This window comes from Rousettus aegyptiacus, unplaced genomic scaffold (assembly GCF_014176215.1).
Source record: "Rousettus aegyptiacus isolate mRouAeg1 unplaced genomic scaffold, mRouAeg1.p scaffold_m13_p_4, whole genome shotgun sequence".
Lineage (NCBI taxonomy): Eukaryota > Metazoa > Chordata > Mammalia > Chiroptera > Pteropodidae > Rousettus > Rousettus aegyptiacus.
Genome location: NW_023416307.1, coordinates 3,408,659 through 3,430,955, shown reverse-complemented (window position 1 = coordinate 3,430,955; position 22,297 = coordinate 3,408,659). Strand labels below are relative to the sequence as shown.

At 50.9% G+C, this 22,297-nt stretch overlaps 1 protein-coding gene across 10 annotated transcripts in view; it reads left to right on the top strand.

Annotated features, from left to right (window-relative positions):
* Positions 1–12,298, top strand: part of TTC3 (tetratricopeptide repeat domain 3) — a 99,809-nt gene extending 87,511 nt beyond the window's left edge. For all 10 annotated transcript variants that reach the window (XM_016123334.2, XM_016123333.2, XM_016123330.2 and 7 more), the window contains 6 exons: positions 703–804; positions 4,409–4,752; positions 6,907–7,033; positions 7,182–7,331; positions 9,682–9,774; positions 10,855–12,298. In XM_016123334.2, the coding sequence (XP_015978820.2) occupies positions 703–804; positions 4,409–4,752; positions 6,907–7,033; positions 7,182–7,331; positions 9,682–9,774; positions 10,855–10,929 (891 nt within the window). In that variant the 3' untranslated portion in view covers positions 10,930–12,298. The remainder of the gene's footprint in view (positions 1–702; positions 805–4,408; positions 4,753–6,906; positions 7,034–7,181; positions 7,332–9,681; positions 9,775–10,854) is intronic.
* Positions 12,299–22,297: the final 9,999 nt, after the last annotated feature.

Sequence of the window (22,297 nt, the reverse complement as noted above, 5' to 3'; positions counted from 1 at the left end):
GAGTCATATTGAAACTTTCTTTTTTGAGCTGTTACAGGCAATATATTTTTTTATTTGAAATTTTAAGAAGACTTTTTCATGAAAGTAATGAGATTTTTTTTCTCAACTATTTTAAATTCTGCCCTTGATTAAGATTAGAGCAGTGATACAAAAGAACAAACTAATCAAAAACTGATTCACAAATATAGAGGACAATTTGGTGATGGACAGAGGGGAGGGAGATTGGGGGACTAGAAGAAAGAGGTGAAGGGTTAAAGAAGCACAAATTAGTAGTTGATAATCACAGGGGTGGGGAGCACAGCATAGGGAATGCAGTTAGCATTAATATATGGGTTCGGGTAGAGAGCCAGAGGAGAGAGAGAACAATTAGGGAGATTGTTTTATAAACTATGTAAATGTCTAACCCCAACGTCCTGTATACTTGAAACTAAAAAAAAAAAAAAAAAAAAAAGAACCCTAGCCAGAAAAAAAACTAGAGCAGTTATATTCGATAAGACTGTTGAGCATTCTCGTTAATGAGGTCTTATCTTGAACCTTTTTCCTCACGAGAAAAAGTTATTTTAATGCTTTGCTCGTTGGTTATATTTCTTGGAAAATTGTTGACCATTATTAATGTATAGTAAGGAAAATAGTACTAATTGACAATTGTGGTTTTCTCTTGGAATTTTTTTAAAAACCTAACACCTTTTCTTTTACCTACAGTCTCAGTTTGAAGAACAAATTAAGGAAATTAAAGCTGGTTCTCGGCTCAGTGAACTTTCTGAAGTGCGAATTTCTGAGCTGTCGTTCCCTGCGTGTAGCACAGTAAGTCAGTTACATTTTTTTTTTTTTTTTAAGGAAAGAAAACATAGTTTCTTAAGTGACTGAAGAAGGTAGTAGTTGCTATTGTCTGGGAGTGGGGATGGGAGGGATTAATAACAGCCTTATTATTTTCACCATTGGTGCTGCTGGTTAACCTTTTAAACTTGGTAGTAACCATTCTTACGTAAACGGAGGCATTCGTTGTACAGGTGTCTAAGGAGATGAACACGCTGCTGGTACATCTCCTTTTCTGGATGTTGGTCGGGGGAGTGGTGTGTGTACGTGTGTTCGTTCCTCCATATGAACGAATATCCAGGTGTAGCAGGTTCCTGTGATTCAGATATAGCCTTATTACTTGTTGCTTGGGGTCATAAAACCACAATCTGGAAATTAAGATTTATTTTCTTATTAAATACAAAATAAAAACTGCTATGTCTGAGACATATGAGGGCTTTGTTGATCTGTCATATTGTTTGAGGTATATGCTGAATCTTCTGAATAACAGTGCTTGTCAGACCTTGTCTTTTTATTTAAAATATGCAGCACGTAAAGAAAAGCATTAATTCTGTTGTGTAGACTTTAAAATATGGCTAAACCCACTATCACTTTGTTTTGTTCTGGCGTATATACTTATTTGGACACAGCAGATGCTAAGTAAATACTAAATTGAAATTAATTGAACCCAAAGGAGATCAGACCATAAGAATTTAAAGAAGGATTTTATTCAGGCGTCGATTAGAGATAGACTCCGGGATGTTCGGACACAACACTGGAATGTTCTGGTTCTGAAACAGTCTCCTCTAAGGAACCTGTTTCCCCCAGCACTTGCTTCGCACCTTTCTGCTTTCCCCAGACCCTTGCTGGGCTGTCCCCCAGCCCGGAGACGTCCTCACGCTGTTTTCTGCCTTTCCCCGATGGCCGGCGGGGCTGCCCTTGTTTACCCCTCACCCCGTGACCTTCTGTCATGTGTGTTCGGTCTCCCCAGCTGAGACGACAGGCTTCCCGCCATCAGGACCTTGCACATTAGGCATTCAGTCATAGTGGATTCATCTGTAAAAAAGGTTTTTAAAACGTTAAAAAGTTTAGCCTACTTGGACATTCTTTTGAATCCAGAGTGTTTTCTCTCGATTGAACTGAGTGTGAAATGGTTTTACTTAGAAGTAAGTTAAAGATTGCTTCTCATTTGCAGTTTTTCCAAGTTCTTAAAGCAGGGGTGTGGCGGGGAGCTGAAGTCTCAGTAGAACATTTTACTGTTAACTTTTAATTCTAGTTTATGTAATTGTATAAACATGCAAAAGCATTTTAATATCAAAGTCCCGGGAACTCGCTGCGTGCTCGGGGTTTGAAAATCATTTCCTTTGTGTCGTTTCTCCCCCATCGTTCGCTGGGCAATTAGTGATGAGCAAGGTGGATGTGGTCTGCACTCTCCGAGTGCATGCGGGTTTGAGAGAGAGACTTTGAACGCAGGTTATAAGCAGAGCCCTCCAGCGGTTTTCCTGGGCGCATGGAATGCTAGAGCAGCATAGATTGGGGGTGGGGGGGACTAACCTGAGCCCGAGGCCCCTGTGGGTGGCTCAGTGAGTCTGAGATCCCAGAGTTAACCAGGCGAGGGGGTCAGTGGGTGTGTGTTTGGGGCGGGTGGATGGTATGACGTCCAGAGTGTTCCAGATGCAAGAAACCTCATATTCGGAGGCTAGAAAAAGGGAGAACACAGCCTTTTCGTGGATATGGAAGCTCAGTGAGATAGTGAGAAAGAGTATAGTACCCAGGGGCCAGAATGAACTCAGCCTCATTCTGTAAGGTGTGGCCAGCTGATGGGACTTTTTCTCAAGTCACTAGTGGTCTGGCATAACTTTCAAGTAAGGGGTGACATCAGCTGTGCATGCTGAGGACCAGCTGGCCCGCAGCGGGTGAGGTGGGAGCAGGGCCTGAGGGGTCCCCAGCTGACCAGTTGTTAGCTCATTGCCACCAGCCATGGCCTGGGTCAGAGTGGAATTGGAGTGGCAGGAGGGCAGGTCGGAGAGGTGTATAGGAGTTTCAGCTGGAAGAACTGTGCTGCTGAGGAGATTGCGGCGCAGTGCGTGTGTGTTGGGGAGTCGAGGACGAATCCAGGTTTCTGTCGATGACATGGGCGTTAGGGGAAAAGCAGTGAGGACTCTGCGCTGAGGCCGGTCTTTTTTCTTTTTCCAATGCAAAACTTTTATTGCATCTTGAAAATATCACAAATAAATGAGGAATCAGCCGACATGTCATTTCTACAGCTGGACAACCTAGATATTATCCATCAGCCTGCCAAACTGTTCCTTCTTCAGAAAGATACCATCCAAAACTTTCCCGACGTCCTCATTTTTAACTTTTATGGCTTGTTGAATTTGATAAAGTTCAGTATCATTTCCTTCAAGAATTAACTCATCTTTCTGGGCTTAAGATCCTGAACAAGCAACCCGACCTCATCCAAACCCTGCGGACGTATTTTTTACCCAAGGAATTTCCAGTTTCAACAAGAGAACCATTCTCCTGAATAACGATGTTGACCAGGGGAAGAGAGCGAGCGTACACAGACCTCACCTCATAACGGAAGCCCATGTGACACCCTCGATCATGTCGTGTTCCGTACGTGACTACAGACGGCGTGAGCAGCTGCTGGCTCCTCCCCATTTCCCCGCCACTTATCAACCCAGAGCCTCTTTCTTTCCAAGGAGGCTGAGTTCTACATGATGTGATTGGAGCCCCTCTGCAGGGTGCCTCTGGGGCCCTTCACAGTGACTGTGCATCCCTTCAGAGTGATGTCCACGTTCTCTGGATTGTCAGTAATATGATTGCTGGGAACGGTCTTCATTCTCACAGTAGATGCAGCAAGAAGAGGCTGGTTTCAAAGACATGGAGCATGAGTGCCCTAGCGGTCACCCAAGTGGATTTGCCCATTAGGAAGTTTGGGTTTGTGGGGTCGGTTCTCAGGAAAACACTCCAGACTGGACTCTCTCATAAAGGGTGTTAATCTCCTACAGAGGGCAAGCACAGTCACTGAGGCCTGAGAGGATGCGAAGCGCCCCCGGGAGAGGGCGCCGCTGAGGCTGAGGTCCAGGCCTCAGACAGCATCACACGGAGCAAGGACACTTACAGGGTCACAGGCCTGCGCGGGGCTGGGGAGGGGCCCAGCAGCGTGGAGCCACAGAGAGCTTGTTTGTGAAGAATGTCTCCTCTGTGGGGTCAGTGGAGTGGAAACCATTGGTGGCCTTGGCAAGGGCGGTTTTGGGGGCGTTGGGACAGCTGTTTGCTTCAGTTACAGAGTGTCGCTGGGAAGGGAGAAGTGTGAGTAGATGAGAGTTGAAGGTTGGGGGCCAAAGGGTAGGTGAAATGTTCTCAGGCAGGTTTTCAAATTTTACAGAGAAAATGATAAATTATAACGTTATTTAAGAGTCAGAGTCCAACCCTTGTTCTAACAGCTAACAGGTTTTATCACTATCAGTAATTTTTTAAAACATTTAATTTTTCGTGTTCGCGTTTCCTGTGCACTTGAGCACCGGGTTTTGTTACAGTCCTGCATGCTTCCCAGTCTTCGTGCGTAGCTGTTTCTCTAAGTGCTGCTGTCGTGTGTTCCTCACAGATTTGTCCTGAGTCACTTCCTGAGCCTTCAGGCCATGATGACCAGGGTCCCCCGACTTCTGGAAGTCACGGATCTGGAAACCAAACAAGAGTCCCCAAGGATTCGAGTCCGGTCTGTGCCAGTGATTACCCAGTCGAGGCTCCCTCCCCTCCGCTGCCTGCACCACCCTCTGGTCAGCCGGAGTGTAAGCATGCTGACCAGGCCACGCAGTCACAGCAAAGCCTCGTGGCAGATCCGAAACCACCTGTTCCTCCAGGACGTGCTACACGTTCTAGCCAGTCTCCCAAAAAGCCGTTCAATAGTATTATCGAGCACCTGTCAGTGGTATTCCCCTGTTACAGCAGGTACGACTGGAACGTCTGACTGTTAAATACTTTCATTGAACTGAGGTTTCTTGGTCAAATAAAGTTATGGCCCGTTAGGGGCTGAAATGTTAAGGATTACCTAATTGTTTTATTCACAAAGTGCTGCAGTTTCTTTTTGTAAACACAGAGGCGAGCATTTTCAAATAGGATTTTTAATGTGCATATCTAGATTGAAAACTTTAAACACTCATAAGAACTCATGGCAACTTGGTGTGGTTTTGATGAGATCAGTAACATGCTCCAGCCCTAATTATGGAATCACTAAATGAAATGCAAAACACCGGTTTTCTGTCATTTTGTAAAAACATAATGAAAATAAAAGAAGGTAGTGGCAACTCACACCTTGTTGGACAACATGTCTGGTGTTCAGAGGTGTGAGGTTGAAAAGCCCGGCTCTGATGCGACAGTGAATCAGCTGTGTGGGCGTGTTACAGGGGGATCCTCGTGAGGACAGGAGAGCTGCTTTTCACTAAGTCAGCCGGGCATGTCAGTAGGGTTTCTGCCTCCACTTTTGGCCTCCCTCTCCAGGTTGGTGCAGGGGGCGGAGATGCTCCTGGTCTCAGACGAGGAGGACGGGCTGTCTCTGGAATACAGCTAGGAAGGGAGGAATCCACATCCAGGAATGGCCCTCTGCACCGCTGGTGTCATGTCTGTCTTTGATACGATATTAGTTTCTGGCTCTGAAATGATGCTTTTAAAACAAAGTAGTCATTAAATTATCATTGGCCAGAATTACTATCTCTCATCTGTGGGGACAGCCCTGCCCATTTGAAAGTGCGTCTTGTCTGCATGAGGGCGTCTTTAGCTCCACCCAGTTTGAGAAACATTACAGATTCTCTTGATCCCAATGACTGTGCCAGCTGTAACAGTATTCAAGTTGTAATTACTAAAAGTACCTCACTAATAGCACTGTTTGCAATTCTGACTAAATTTGGCAATTTGAATAACCAGATAGAAATGCATCTTCACAGGTTATGTTTTCATTACAGTAAATTTAATGCATTGGTGACAGTGAGACCTGTAACATTTTTGGCTTAGTTCAGTCAATAAAAACTGGAAGTAATAAGACTTTTCAGTGTTAGAAACAGTTAAGGAATCATATATATTAGATCATTTGCCAAAATAGCAATGTACTTCTTATAGTTTAACTTCTAGGGCTAGGGCCCTAAAGTAAACTGCTTGAAGAAATTTGATCCCAGTGGTTCTATGTCCATACTAAAGTAGAGATCAAAACAGCCCAGCTCAGAGAATTATGGACTGGAGAGTGAATATAATCGGTAGTACTGTAATAACTTTGCACGGTGTCAGATGGGTACTGGATTTATCAGGGCCAACACCCCATAAGTTATATAAATGCCTGATCACTGTGTGCTACACCTGAAACTAATATAATATTGTATGTCAACTATAATTGAAAAAACATACACAAAGATTAAAAAAGAATTGTGGACTGATTGACCTGACAACTGTGGATTGAGCAAAATTGTTTTTCAAAATGAATAAGACTCAAACTCGAAGAACTAGGTAGGGTGGTGGAAAGAAATCACAACATGTGAAATTCTTTAAAAATGTATTAACTTTAAATAATTGTGCCTATGTTACACATCATAAAAACCCCTTACACTTAAAAATGCATCTTAATTTTCTGCAAGTTAAAACATTTGGAGTATTAGAGGTACAAGATCATGTTCTCATCAATTCATGGTATAATTCCCACCCGCTGAAACATCCAGAATCTGAAACCCTTGTTGTGGGTTAGATTTTCAAGGAAGGAAAATGGTTTTCTCTAGGATGCTTTCTTGATTTCAAATCGGAGCCAGTGGTGTCTGGTCGCTGAGTGCCAGTGCATAAACTGCTAGACAAGGCTGGGTGTCTGAGTAGGGGCCATTGTCCCAAGTGGATCTGGCATGCACACTGCTACCGTGAAATTCTGCGGGGCTACGTTTAGAAATGAAAATAGGAATTTTCATAACTACTTGGAAACTGATTCTGCCACTTTTATGTACAGTTACTATTGTTTATAGATTTTGTGTGTATTTGTTTCTTTTAGCTGTTGGGTTACTGTTGGCACATAATACTTTTCACCAGTAGAAAACTGACTTTCCACTGTTATTTATCCCCTTCCCCTTTCAGCACTGAGCTTGCTGGTTTTATTAAAAAAGTGCGAAACAAAAACAAGAACTCGCTGTCAGGACTGAGTATTGATGAAATCGTCCAGAGAGTGACGGAACACATTCTAGATGAACAGAAAAAGCAAAAGGTTAGTATTTCATCCAGATACAATGGAATGTTCCACTTTATTCTGATCCAGCCAAAGTGTGGAGAGCGGTTTACTAAGACAGAGGGTGGTTGTGCTCGTGGGAACCTGAGCCTCCCCCTCCTCCCCCCACCCCGCATTATCTCCACAGCCGGGTCCGGGCCAGGACGTGCGGCCATCCGGGCTCAGCTCCACGGCTTCTGTGAGCAAGGCCTCCCCGAGCAGGGCCTCCCCAGGCCGGGCCACCGTGACTGGCAGACTGTCGCCCAAAACCCAGGGGCAGAAGACAGAAGACGTCCCCGTGAGTGTCCCGCGTGCAACTGTGCAGTCAGTTGTGTGCATTGGTTTTCTTTTTTCAAAGAACAAAAAGGAAACAAAACCGTCAATCCAGGATTTAGTCCCCATCTTTCTCATTTCTAGACCTAATTTATTTGACTTTAAAATTAGAAACCAAAAGAGATGGTCTCAAGGCTCCCATCAGAGTAGGCAGCGAACAGTGAGGTCATTGTCTCACGGGCGCCTGGACCCTGTGATGAGAAGCCCCATGTGTGACGGGCAAGCTGGGCCTGCAGATGGGTACGTTCGTGTTTTGTATCAAGGGTGGTGTGTTGGGTAGCTGGGAAAAGTGACTTTGGGATAATTTTCTTCTGTGTGACTGCGGCCTTTAGAGTCGCACAGGCTTGGTTCCCTCACGTAGTGAAGCTGAGCTCTGATCACGTTGGCTGTTTGGGTTGTTGTCTAGACGAAGCCTGGATTGCCAGGGCCAAGCACTCTGCTCAGCCAAGGCTGGCCGCTTCCCTTCCTGGAGGACCCTGGAATGGGCTAAAGTTGCCTTTAATTTGACGGTAGTGGTTTAAGTGGTTTGTCATCCTTATAGATGAAAAGTATATCACATTTACATAGAAATTTTTTTAAAATACTGTTGTATCTTTGATTTAAATTGGTAAACCATTTTGATCGTCTTTATTTTCCAAATGCAGACACCGAGGCACACGTGGCTCACGCAGCAGGCCAGCGCTCATGCGTTTGCTGTGAGCGCAGCGTGTCATTCCCTAGCCCTCACTGCCCAGGCCGGCCGATGCCAGGGACCGTGCTGTAGGGACAGACGTGTGGTTGTCACCTGTGTGGCCCAGGGCCGTGGGCTCCAGGGAGAGTGCTGACGTAGAGGACATGTTCCCCTTTGTGCAGCTGTGGTGGAGCGTGTGGGTTAAATGGAACTGAGAAGGGCCGCAGGCCCCGTGGCACCCTCCGCGGCGCCACGTTGCGGGTGGAGTCGCAGCGCAGGGCGGAGAGGACGAGTTTGCCCACTCGAGCTGAGCACTGATCTGTTGCGAACTTCTGTCTGTATCCCTCTCCTGCATTTTCACTTTCCACACCACGTGCACTCGGGCCCCAGAGGGTCTCATCCCCGCCCTCGCCCTGTGAGAAAGCGCGTGCGCACAGGTGTGTGGGCCACCCCCACCCCAAGGCAGGCAGCAGTCACTTGGGTGGGGAGAGCTCTTGCTGCTGCACGGTTGGTGCTGATAGTAATGAAGGTGTAAAAACTGGCTTAAAAGAAAAACGCATTTTCAGACTGGGACTCAATTTGATAATCCTAGATTTTTTGGAAGAGCAGTATTCATAGCAGCAAATACAAAGAATGTTTGAACCAGCCTTTTCTATGTGCATATATGTCAGTTTAGCCAAACTGCATGTATTTTTTGTGTCCTTTATTTTTTTTTTCACTTAGCAGTATGAGGTGCCATGTTTCCGTGTTGAGAAACAGTCGCGTTAATCTGGATTTTTCAAGCCAAACTTGCCTCCGAGCTTTGCAGAAGCCCCGCCTGCCCTTCCCAGTGCCACTGCCTCCATCTCTTCTCAGACCCTCCCCTCTGGGCGCAGAGGAGGGAGGACCCCTCCTCCTGCCATGCCTGCCCCTGTGGCCGGGACAGGCAGCAGACCTCCATCAGCCGCCCTGGGTCTTCAGACCTCAGGCGCCGCCCCAGCCTCGGTCCCATGGCCAGGGCTGGAGCCACGCACTCTAGGGACAGTACGGGCGTCGGTGTGGGGCCATGCCCCTTGCCGGCTGCTAAGGATACAGAGGAGCAAGGCTCACTCTTGCCTTCAGGGTGCTCCGAGTCGGGAGGGGGCTTCCACTCAGTTAAGGTCGCCATATGGGGTCAGCGCCATGAGCCTCAAGGAGGGCTTTGTGCCTGGTGTCCTGCATTGGCACACGGCTCTGCTGTCACAGAAAGTGCCGTCTGTGCTCACCAGACTGTGAGCCGCTGGAGCCGGGCGCCCTCCCACTCATCTCGGCGCCCGCACGGCTCCTGCCCCGGACGTTTGCTGAGCGAGCCATCGGTGTGTTTTGTTTTGATTTGCACAAGTAATCCACGTTCATAGCAACTTCAGGAAACGGCAGGGAGAAAAAATTAAATCTTTCTTAACCAAAAGCAACCACGGTTAACATTTTATATTTTTCTAGACTCTTGTAAGCATCTATAATATGTCCTCTTTTTTAAAAAATGAATTATGTGATCATATGATACATGATGGTTTGTAACCTGCTTTTATTCAGAGGGCTGTTGTTAGGGATTTATAAACTCTATGAGGAAGAGTTTATGCAGTAAAGGGGAATTTCATGAGTTATTCAGACACATTTGTTTCCACAGGCATTGGGTGCAGATTCCTGTGAACTATGCCACGAGCTGTTCAAATCCAGGAACATGCGTGAGCTGAAATGCGGGCACAAGTTTCACAGAGGGGTACGAGCTCTCTTTGGCCATCCTCATTTCGTGCATTTCGACTATGAAGTATTTTGTAAACAAGAGATTTGCTTGTTTGTTTCCCTCGGAATCAGTACTTGTTGTGTTTTCAGAACGTTTTCTCCATAAACCTCTTCACGTCCGTGTTCAGTGTGTCCCTTTCCCAGGGTGGATGCTGCGGGGACGGGAGGGGATCCAGGGCCCCGGGTGACAGCTCCGCGGACTGTCCTTTCCGCCCAGGCAGCCCCGTCAGCCACGTTGGGGCTGGAATTGAGTATGAGTTCCTTGAAAGGTGATTTCTCATACACATGGCTAAGTAGGTACAGTAGCTTGTCAATTTAGTGCGTTGTATGGGGTAAGTTTAACATTTTAGAGAAGAAAAACTAACTGGGTCTGTTATGCCCAACCCGAGGAGATTCCTACTTGCAGCCTTCCAGGATTTGTGGTAACTGTCATGGTGTTTTGGGTGCTGTGAGCATATTTCCTGCACCTCGAGTCCAGGTTAGAATAGATCAGGTCTCTGCCATGTCGATTTATTAATCCCTGAGAAGAGGGATAAACACATTCACTAGAAGGAGTCAAGACAGCTTGTCGTCTCCTGCGTGGCCTGCCTCCATTGGGCATAGGGGTGTCCTGCCCCGGCTCTAAGACTCCACACTCACCCCAGCGCTGTGGCAGCAGCGGGCCAGCAACTTGGGACCATGATAGGCACACAGGCCCCAGTCAAGGCCGCGGTGTGCGGGCTGCTGGGGTGTGCAGGCGCCAAGACCGGGCATGCGTGAAGAATTGGATGAGTGAGTCCAAGTGCCAAGACGAGCAGGAATCGGGGGGTCAGAGAAAGAGAGTGAGAGGCTGTCCCACTGAGGTCAGGTTGTGAGGCTGGATGGTCATGTCCTGGAGCTTAGTCCGCACTCCTACCTAGCCCGAGCTGGCCGCAGGGTCCCTCACTGCTGGGCGGCTCCAGACCCCTCCAGTCTCCAAGGTGAAGTCAGCCGTGTGTGCGGAGGAGCGAACAGCACGGGAGAGCTAAGACCCCACGCACCCCGCAAGCTGCTGACCGATTCATTTTCTCCTTTTCAGTGCTTTAAGCAGTGTCTGAAAGGACAGAGTGCCTGCCCGGCCTGCCTCGACCATGACCTCCTGCTGGGAGACTAGCCTGCACCTTTCGGGAGAGGCCGCCTGCCCTCTGGGCAGTCACAGCTCTGGAAGGGTAACTTACTGGGTTGCTGAATTGGGAGAGTACCAGTGTACGCCTGTGATGTGAAGGGCAGACATCTGAAGAGTCTTCGCACGAGTCACAGTGCTAACGCATGGACATCTTTAATGTCGTTGCGAGTAAGTCATTTCCCCACTCTGATCAAACCCTTCAGTAATGGCCAAGTGGTGGGGATTGAAATCCGTGCGGCCACATCCCATTGTGGGGGCCGCAGAGGCGGCTTTTGGAAAACACAGCGAGGGCCTCAGCAGACAAAGTGCCCAGGTTAAAATGTCTGTAAGAGTCAGTGTTCCTGAAAATAAGCCTACATTTTCCCTCAGAGATTCTGCATTTAAAGAATGGGCTTAAGCAAGCCACATTTTAACAATTTGTCATTAATGTTAAAATTTTGGTTCATTTAGACCAAAAGATTCAAATCTGTTCTTCATAAAACACCATATGGTTGTGATTTTTCATTTTATCATTTTATTTCCCCAAAGTAGATGTGTAAAGTGCTCAGTTTTCGTCATCCGAAGAAATGTGGTTTTTGAAAATCGATTACAAACCACTTCCTTGAATTAGCCAAGACTTTTTTACCCCTGAAATCAAGGCCCCATATTCATCACCCCTAACCCACGTTTGGAAATTACTCTTTGTCTCCCTTACTGTCCTCCTTAGTGGCATTCGTCCTGCTTCATGAGTTAGACAACAAGCGTTTGGCTAGTTCTGTTTAGCTCCCAGCAGGCACTGTGGGGAAGTCATCATTCCCTTCCTATCCCACCACCAAAAAGAGACGATCCCGAGGTGTCCCTGTTACGTTGTTTCGTGTTTGACGTTTCTGTGAAGTAATGCATGCATTCTTGTACTGTGGCCTTGAGAACAAGACTGTGACTCCACTAGAAACTTAAAAAATTTAGGTATCTTCAGTGACTTATGGGCAGTGGTAAAAATAGGAACATGAATTCTGGACAAATTCCATTTCTCTCAAACAGGAAAGTTTACAAAACGTTTGTCAGTGTGTTCTTTGTTCCCCTGAGAGCTCACAGTCCCAAGTTCACGAGCAGATTTTGTCGCCTTCCTCCGCCTTGGTTCCCGTGAGTTCTGATGTCTTAGTAACGTAGTCCATAGCTTACTCCATATTTTGAAGCAGATTCTCCATGCGGGTCCCTAAAATGTCAGCACGTTCATAATAACTGAGAACGGTAGATACTAAGATACATAGGGGCCAGTTCGCAGCAGCCGGAAAGTGGGAGAACGTGTTTTGCACATAACTTCAAATACTTGTGAACATGTCCTGTGAGTGTCAAAATAAAGAGCATTATAAAATGACATTGGCTTCCTGTCATGCTTATCCATTCATTATCAAATAATTTCTATAAAGGGTTGTACTGGAAAATTCAAGATACCTAAGGTTATGCCAATAGTTTTAAAAGCGACTTCGCTTGGAAAGAAGAGCCACCTGACGTCTGAGGATCTGAGGACATTTAGAGCCTGGTTCAGAACGTTCCTTTGTGCCTAAATGTGGCTGAACTCAGGCTCACGAGATCGGCTCTTTGGGTGTATGAATGGCAAGTTTATAGAGATGATAGAAAGTTGACCGTTTTAGGCAAAAGGGTCTTTTCATATGAACACATGTAAGAATGGTGACGTTAAAGTACATTCCTCATTATTGTTTTTGTTTTTGAGGTACCTCTCAGATCGAGGACAGACTGAGCAGTAGGGTTTCCCTCTCAGAAGGCCTGGGCGTGCTGAGCACTAAAGAATGATTAAGGAAAACCAGCGTTAACACTATACGTTTTTAATCTCATAGCATTTAATTCAAAATACTGTATAACTTACAGCAGTGGCTGTTCCTCTGGGTTTAGGTTATTGTGTCCGCTGAGCTGCTTTATCTGTGCTATAAGTTACGGAAAATCCAATACGAGATTGGAACAGTGCCCAAGCAGTGCAAACTGTTACCACATTTTTAAGGTAATTTCAAAGGTGGGCAGAGCAATCAACATACCACAAAACTGAGGCATTGAAAAACTGTTGTAGGTAGTTTTTCAATCAGATGACCCTCTCTGGAGAGATGGATTAAAGGAAGCAGAAGAGACAGTAACAGGTGGAAATCACTTCCGTCCGCGTGAGGTGCTTGCTGATGAGGCCTGTGGGGAGCAGAACACTGCAAGGTGGATGAGATGAGCTGTCAGATTCGGGACCCAAAACATCTCCAGCGTGGCCCTCATGAAAAAAATGGGAAATACAGTTAGGCGTTTTAAACTTTAATAAAATGTAACCAAACTTTAGTAAAAGAATTATTATGCAAACGGTCAGTCATGTCTAGTTTTTATTTTCTTCGTCACGTCTTTCAGGAGTGAGGTCCACTGGTACGTAGCCATGTACCTTACTTAGGTGCTTCGCAGAGGGTCCTGGGCCAGGCTTGGCAACTAGAGAAGACGAGTGTGTGCAGAGGACCCGCCGCGGGCACGGGGCAAGGCGGTTTGGTACGACAGTGAAAGAGAGACAGGTACCCGTGAAACTTGTCTTCCAACTGAACAGACAATAGAGTTGTAATTTGGGGTCGTGAGAAGGGCTTTGGAGAAGCAGTGAAGGAGGAATAAAGATTAAGATTCTTGTAAAGTGTTTAGCATGGGACCTAGTATGTAAACCCTTGGTAAAGGGCAGCTGGTAGTTGTTACCAAGACTAGAGCCTAGAAATTGCATGGGAGAGAGCCCGGTGGTCCTGCATAACGGGTCCCCAACCCCAGGGCGGGGACTGGTACCAGTCTGTGGCCTGTTAGGAACCAGGTGGCACAGCAGGAGGTGAGCAGGGGGCGGGCCAGCAAACCTCTGTCTGCATCTGCGGCCGCTCCCCATCCCCAGCGGCCGCTCCCCATCCCCATCGCAGCAGCGCAGCCCAGGGTCACTGCCTCAGCTCCGGCTCAGCTCCTCAGGCATTAGATTCTCACAGGAGCACCAGTCCCTGGTGCCACAAAGGGTGGGGACCGCTGCCTTATGAGAAAGCAGATTTCTTCAGTGTGGCCTAGACTGCAGTGTGATTAGTGGAAAAAAGCAAGAAGAAATCAAATCATCTGTCACTGTGAAAACAGTTTGTTCCTGAAGTCCCCCTGAGTCGACTGGAGACCCTGATTCTACAGCAGAGGATTTTATCTGTGGCTTCCACAGAGACTGGGGTGAGTAGTTTTGAAAGAGCCTTTCCAGTCCATTTGGGTTTAGGGCCAGGGTTCTGTGGTTGGCTCACTCGGGGGTTCGCACTGGAGGGTCCTGGGCAAGGCCAGTCCTCGTGGGGCAGGAGCGCCATCCCAGGTGAGAGCTGTTCTCAGTCACTCTCCTCTTCCTGTTTCCCTTTCAAGAGAGGAGGGTCGCGGCTGCCCTGAGGCGATGCCGCAGCTGGAAGGGGGTCGAGGCGTCCCCGGGGCTCAGGAAGGGGGTTCTGTTTCTTCTGCTGAGTGATGCTTACCTGAACGTGCCACGTGAAAGGTTCATGGAGCTGTACATTTAAAATGTGTGTACTTGTTTGCAGTTGGTTTTCAATAAAACTAAAATGACAGAAGCCAAAAAGGGGCCTGGGTCCGGGAGGCGCGGCGATGGTGACGGTCCCTCGGAGCTCCCGGATGGGCTGCTCCTGCGCTGTCCATGCAGCGCTCACCCGTGGGACTGGAGCCCACCGGGCCGGAGCCGACCCGAGCCCCACGCACAGCAGGTGCACCTACCCAGGTGGCCGGCGGCGACAGCCCCCCAGCAGTGACCTCAGCTGCGCAGTGTTCTTCAGGAGCTGCCCTGCAGGGCGGGGCAGGACGGGGTCTGCTGCCAAACGCATTGTTGCCGCTGAGTCCAGAGCAAAAAAAAAAAAAGCCTAAGACGCACCTTGCTCAGGAGGCGGTGCGAGTAGCCTCGGAGCTGCCGGGTGCGGGCAGGTGGGATCGTCTGCTTTGCAAGGGCCGGTCGTGCCATCGTCCTTGGCCTGGGCACGGTCTGGGTGCTAGATCCGACTGCCACTGGCCCTGGAAGCAAAGGCAGTTACTTCCTGATGACAGTTTATCATTGTGCTTCTGGAGGTTATCGATATATATACACATATAGTCTGTACGTTGGAAATAACGTGACGGGACTCTGTGTGTCTCTTTTCAAGTGTTTACACCACAGAAATGGGCAAACGCTGCCAATCGGGGCTCCTCTGGCTCCTCCGCCAGGGCTGCCCGCCCTCCCACCCCCCCCGGAGAGTCTCTGAGGGCGGGAGTTCCGTCCGATGGTGCCCTGTCGGCCCTTCTGCTTTCACACGGAGCATGGTGCTTAGGGGACTCGAACAGTAAACCCTTCTGAGGCGATCTCTGCTGAACTAGCTCCTTCCCGTTGCTCCATTTGGCGAGGTCCCCACTCTGGCGGCCGTGGGGGCCCTGTGTCCTCTTGGGCCGGGGCCCCATCCTGGTCTGCTCCTGTTTGCCATCCTGGGAGGAGGAAGCACTGCTCCCCGCCATGGCCATGCCCGGGGCGTGCTGGCCCAGGGACGGCCCGCACTGTCCTTGACCCTGCCTCCCGATTCCTTCTCAGCCCCTCCCAGCAGCAACTGGCCCTGCGGCAGGTCCTCCGCTGAAAACCGAAGAAGGCAGCCTTCCTGCCTCAGGAGGGAGCAGGTAAATCCAACACAGGTGTGCTTCGTGGGTGCGAGCAAGAAACGGCCACAGGGCCGCCACCAAGCTGCCAAGCGGGAGGCACTCATCGTTCCTCCCTGGAGGGGGCCCGGGCCGAAGCCAGCCCCGCCTCGCAGCGGAGGGCCGGGGCATCCCTTGCTGCTGTGGCAGGACGCTTCGGAGAGGGGACCGCTCTCTCCAACGTGCTTTTGTGTCAAACAGAGGTGTCATTGTTTTCAGCAAATACCTGGGGACTTAAGTGAATAAATACCATTCTGTTTTCTAACTTAGTTCCCCTCCGTTTTCCAAAGGTTATGTATAAAGGCATTTTGCCTAATTCCTTCAGCCCTCTTTCAGCTTCTATTTATTTGGTGTGATAGAAAGGTCTTAATTTAGATCTCCCTGCTGCCAGTTCCAAGCTTCGTGTCCTGAAGTGCCTGCCCCCGCGCCCCCCTCCCCTTCCAGTGGGGCGAGCCAACAGCCTCCGAAAAAAAGAGAGCGACTGAACAGGCCGACACTGTGCTTCCAGACGCCGGCGGCCGCCCCAGCGCCAGCGGGGCTCCGGCTTCTCCTGGGGCCTCTTCACAGGCAACGCTGCGCGTTGCTTCCACTTCCAAAGGCCGGACCTTTGGAAGCTGAGGCTCAGCATTTGCTACTCTTCCCACCATCCCCTCCCCCGTGAGACACGTGGCCATCAAACCCTGTGTCCTGGGCCCTTAGGAGACTGCTTCCTCCCTCCACGTCCCCACGGGGGACCTCTCCTGGAGGCAGGGACCTTCAGGTCTGCGGGGCGCCTTCCTGCACCCCAACCGTGCTCTCTGGGAGCGAGCCACGTGGCCCTGGTCATTTTGATGGGGCACCAGACTCCAGTAGGCCCACTGCTCACTTGTTCACTCAGCCGTATGGTCTTTATTGAACATCTGTCACATGTGGGCAGTGTTCCAGGTGCTGGAGAGACGACGGGGAATGGGGGGGGGGGTGAAAGGGCGTCCTTTCCAGTGGGGTTCTGCTTTCCAGTAGGGGGATTGCCATCCGAGTGCGAGTCAGCTCAGCATGGCATTTGGAATGGGAGGTGGACGGAGCCGAGGAGGCAGTTCTAGGCCAGGGAAAGGGATATGTGAGTGCGGCCCTGGGGGGGCAGGGGGGGCCTGTGGGGGGGGGAGGCGGGGGGGGGGGTCTGGTAGCCCAGGCAGAGCACAAGCATGAACAGCCTGCGAAGGGAAGAGAGTGAGAAGGCCAGCTTTACCCCCGACACCTCGGATGAACTGTGGAGAGGCGGGAGGTTTCCAGGGCCGGGATAGGGCACCTGGGGACAGGGGACGGTGTAGGGGAGTGAGTGCTTGGGCCTTGGGCCCAAGACCAGCCAGCGTGCAGGCACTTCAACAGCTGGCAGGCGTTACAGCTCGCTGCTGAGCCCTGGTCAAATACCAGCGCCGCATGTGGGCCTGGGCTCCGGACGCCTGGGGGCCGGGCAGGGGCCTTCTGACGCCGGTCCAGCCGCGTTCCCTGAGCCGTTCCCTGAGCCTCGCAGCCGGGCCTTTGCTCCCGCTCTCGACACCCACTCGCCTTCTCTAGTCCCTGAAATTCCGGCCCCAGTCAGGGCCCACAGAGCTGTGGGGGCGCCAGTGGGCCCCCTCATCCTGGGCCTGCGCTCCTTCCTTCGCCCCCCCCTCCCCGTTATCAGCCTCATTCTCACTTGCCACCAGCCCCTGGCCCGCGGGCGCCGGCCCCGTCCTGGTGTTCTGGGGCTAAGATGCCGACCTCCCCTTCCGTCCTGCCCTGTCCCTGCTCCCTGCGTCCCCAGTAGTGTGGCCTTGGTAAATCACCTAATGTCCTGGAGCCTCAGTTTCCACATCCGCACGAGGATTAAAAGAGTGTGTCTTTCGATACCTGGGCCATGCTGTTCTGATGACTGTACTTCGTTCTTTCTCAAGATTTCTGTGGCTATTCGAGATCTTTTATGGTCCCATATAAAATTTTCGATGATTCTAGTTCTCTGAAGAATGCCATTGGTATTTTGATAGGGATTGCATTGAATCATTGGTTGCTTTGGAGAGTATGGCCATCTTTTAGTTTTTTCCTGTCTGGGAAGCTCTTTACCTCACCTTCAAATTTTAATTAATAGTTTTGCCAGGTAGAGTGGTCTTGGCTGTAGGTTTTTGTTTTTCATCATTTCGAATGTTTCGTGCCAGTTCCTTTTGGCCTGCAAAGTTTCTTTTGAGAAATCAGCTGACATTCGTATGGGAGCCCCCTTGTAAATAACTGGCTGTCTTTCTCTTGCTGCTTTTAAGATGTTTCTCTTTGTCTTGAAGCTTTGGGATCTCACCGATGATGTGTCTTGGTGCGTATCTGCTTGGGTTCCTCTCGTTTGGGACTCTGTGCTTCCTGGACTTGTATGTCTATTTCCATCACCAGATTAGGGAACTTTTCTGTCATTATTTCTTGAAATACGTTCCCGATTCTTTTCTCTCTCTCTCTCTCTCTCTCTCTCTCTCTCTCTCTCTCTCTCTCTCTCTCTCTCTGGTGCCCCTTTGATCTGGATGTTTCGATATGTTCGATGTCCCCGAGGTTTCTTCAACGTTCATGTTTTTAAATTCTTTTTTCTTTTTGCTGTTTCGATTGTTTTCTGTCACCTTGTCTCTTAACTCTGTCGGTCTTCTGCATCTAACCTGCTGTTGATTCCTTCCCACGTTCCTCGTTGGTGATTGTGTTCTTCATTTCTGGCTGGTCCTTTTCATGGTTTCTATGTTGTTTTATGCTTGCTCTTTTTCTGTTGAAGGCTTTGCTGACAACATCCGTGCCCCACCGAAGTTCACTGAGCATCCTTGTACCCAGTGTTTTGAATTCTCCTGGTAGATTGTTGCTTCCATTTAGACGATTATTATTTTTTTGCCTAGAGTTTTCCCCTGTTGTTTCGTTTGTGGCATGTTTCTTTCTCATTGTAGTTTCCTCTCCGTATTCATTTCTATGTGTTAGGAAGCGTTGTTATGTCTCCCAGCTTGGCCAGGTGGCCTTAAGTAGTCGGGGTCCCGTGTGGCCCAGTGGCGCAGTGCCCCGATCACCTGTGCCGGGTGTGCTCCTTGTGTGGGTCGTGTGTCCCCCTGTTGTAGCTAAGCCCTGATTGCTGTTCACACGTCGGGCTGACCGGCTGTGGGGATTGGCCACGCTCACAGGCTATGCACTGCTGTGGTGGGGCCGACCCCATGGAGCAGGACTCGCTCCAGCAGGCTCGTGTACCTGTTGAGACCACCCTTTGGATGTGCGCCTTATGGGGCTGGTCAGGTGGTGCTCTGTTGTGGTCTGATGCCGGCCTCCCAGTGTGTTGGTTCTGAGTCCCCTTGGGAGGGTCCCTCATGTAGGTCGAGGTCAGCTGCTGCCTTTGATTGTTCAGGGCCACCTGGTAGGAGCTACCAAGCCATCCATGAATGGTTCCTGCCTGTGCTGGACCTGGAGGCAAGTGGGAGAGACCGCGGTGCGAGCTGAGGTTGGTTCCCCCCAGTACCGGGTCTGGGGCAGCTCAGCAAAAGGACCAGTGCACCCCAAGGCCCGAGGCTGCCTGCCAGCTGCCCGTAAGTCTCCTCGACTGCAGGAGCCTTTGGTTGGTGCGGGAGTTGGGTGGGGCAGGGACCCAGGGAGTCATGGGGAGGGGGAAGTGTGCCGATTTCACCCAGCCGATGCCGTGGAGCGAGCTGATTTCATCAGACCACAGCAGATTACGACAGCTGAGCCTGCGGGCTCCTGCAAAAGTCAGGTCACAGCGAGGCCAGCTGCGTCTGCCCTGGGCCCGCAGACCCCAGCGACCTGCCCAAGAGACAGAGGCTGGCACCAGTGGCCTGCCCCCAAAAGCCTCCCCCATAATGTGCAGGGTGCACAGGCCCAGGGAAGGTGCAGGGTGGGGCTGGCTGCCTGGCAACTGCCGCCAGGAAACACGTATGGGCTGAGCGGGGTGGGGCCCAGAGAACCATGGGGTGGGATGGGCCCGGCTGGCGGCCAACGGCAGCTTCGGAATCGGCCGTGGTGGGGAGGGGTCGGCAGGCAAGATGGCGCCCGTCCATGGGCCGCACCTGAGCGGGGCGCGGGAGGGGCAACGGCAGCTGTCCCTCCAGCCCTCCCCCGGCTCCACACGACTCGGCGTCCCCCGTAAGTCCCTTGCGCCTCCCACGCCGCTGACCCTCCACCGGCCCCCGGGTGAGTGTCCTGAGCGAGTGCTCGTGCGTGTGCAGACACTTTAAGGGGACGTCTGGGTTTTCAGGGGCCTTCCATCCCACCCAGATGGACAGAGTCCCCACTGGGTTTTACAGTCAGGTTTCGTGAGGCCTCCTCTTCCTGGGACTGGAGCCCTGGGATGGGGACCCTCGTTCCTTCGGAAGGGCCTCTGCAGCCGGGCTCCCTCTGGCCCCCCCAACTGCCAGGTGTGGGTGCGGGACCGGCCCACCTCACGCCTCCTCCCCTCCTACTGGTCCTGATGTGGCTTTTTCTTTATGTCCTCAAAAGTACGTGATATGATCAGCTGGACTTTAGGTGGTTTTCCACATCGTTCTGTCATTTGGTTTGAGTTTTAACGTGCTTGCGGAAGGAGGTGAGCCTGCTTTCACCTAGCCCGCTGCCTTGACCGGGAGCTCACCTGTAGATTCAACTTCTGACATCCTGACATTTTCTCCCCACATGCCACACTTTCGCTTTTTCCCTTTTAGGGAAAAAAAAAAAAGTGCAGCTTGCAGACAGTGTTTATTTAACATCACGCATAGGAATGCTGTGTTTGGCATGATTTCACATTTTCAGTGATCGAGAATTACTCTATTTTGTTAATGGAAATGCCACTACTAAAAACAATGCTATAAATAGAATGATGTAATTTGTTTTCAAAGACTTGATAGGCTAGAGCAATGTGGAAATAATAAAAGTGAGATATTTCGTGGCAGACTTTGGGGTCGGGTTAGGACTGCAATCTGCATATTACCTTGGGGTAAACGCTGCTGCTGCAGGTACCGCTGGCGAATAGTCCCGGGGCACGTGGGAAAAGGCTTAAAAGAAGTGGGCTCGTTCTGTCTCAGGAAGCTTCTGCACGTCGAGCCTGCCTGACTGCCCAGCGGCAGGTCCCCGGGCAGTCCCGGGCAGGTGCCCCTGACGACATGGAGACGCTGGAGCCCGTGCTCTGACGGGGCAGCTGGCGTCCGCAGAAACAGGCCTTGGGGAACGGGGGCGAGGAAGGGAAAATGACCGCGCAGAATGGAATGGAATCTGCTGCTCGTCTCCCAGTCTCTGCTCCTCCAAACCAGAGCCTTTTAGTCTGCCAGCCTGGGGACCAAGCCTGGAGAAAGCAGAGCCCAAAGAGCGCCTAATATGGCATTCCTGTCACCGGAGTGAGCAGCCGCAGGGACCCGCGCTGTGGCCAGAGGGGGCGGCGGGGGAGGCTGGACTCTGTGGCTCGCGGAGCTGGCCCTGGTGCTTCGTGGCCCGCCCGGTTTCCTGTCTCCTCACGGACTTTCTCATTCCTTCTCCACTCATTCCTGCCTCCCTCCCTCGGCCGCCCCAGCGGGAGCAGCACTGTGGGAAGTGGGGGGGGCCCGTGGGGCAGCCCCAGTGTTTGTCAGTTTGAGGAGGCAGAGCCAGGCTTTGGCGCCACATCTGGCTGGGACAGGACTCTGGGGCAGGGGACGAGAGGGAGGAGCCTGCAGACTGCTGCCCGGATGACATAAAAGGTAAAGGGCACAGCACTCGCCCGCAGGGGTGAGGGGAGCCCGGGGCTCAGCGGAAGTAGGTGCAAATGCCGGAGATGCCAGCGTCACCTCGCCGGTCCTAAAACAGCCTCTCTAATCCTGAGGGTGCGTCTAGAGGGGAGACCGTTTTAAGTCTGACGTGTGTATGAGATTGGCTGGGGGGTGCGACCCGGTTCTCATCTGACCTCGTGATGTGTCACGGAGTGGAGGGAAAAGGAGGTGGCTACGTCATCACTACATGCTCTGGGAGGCTGTGCACCAAAAGCTAGCAGCGTGCAGACACAGGGACTTTAAAACGAGTGCCACCCACTAACTTCCCAGCCCGGGGCTCCGGGCTGAATAACAGAATGGTATTGCTCCCTCCCCATTTCCACTGCTGCTTCCCCCGCAGCCTGCAGGTCGTGGGGCGTAGTGGGAAGAGCCTGAACCTTAGAGCGGATGAGCCTTTCATGGCTAGTGGTTGCTACTTGTGAGCATCATTCTAGGCCTGGCATCGGGCTGAGTGTATTTCATGGCTGACCCCAGGACCATGCAAGGTGGGGGAGTCTCCGAAATAGAGCGCTCTCCTCTCAGGCACTTACTCACGGGATGCCCAGTTGACGTGTCCCATCCGTCCTCGGAGTTCGCGGGGCCCGGAAGAGCTTGCGTGACTTCGGCTCACGTGCTGGTTGAGACTTTGGTCCTCGCTCAGAGGTTCTCAGCCATAGCCACTCGTTAGGATCTCTGGAAGCATTTAAGCAACCTGTGACCAGGATCCCCAGAGCCACTAACGGAATCAGAGCCATGAGGGGTGAGATCCATGTTGTGGACTGAATTGTTCACCCCCAGTTTCACGTATGGAAGCCTTGCCCCCCAATGTGACCGTACGAGGAAGCTCAGCCTTTAAGGAGGTAATTAAGGTTAGATGGGGCCGTCGGCCTCTGCAGCACAAGACCAAGTGCTCAGGGGAGGAGGTGGGGAAGTGAACCCGAGGA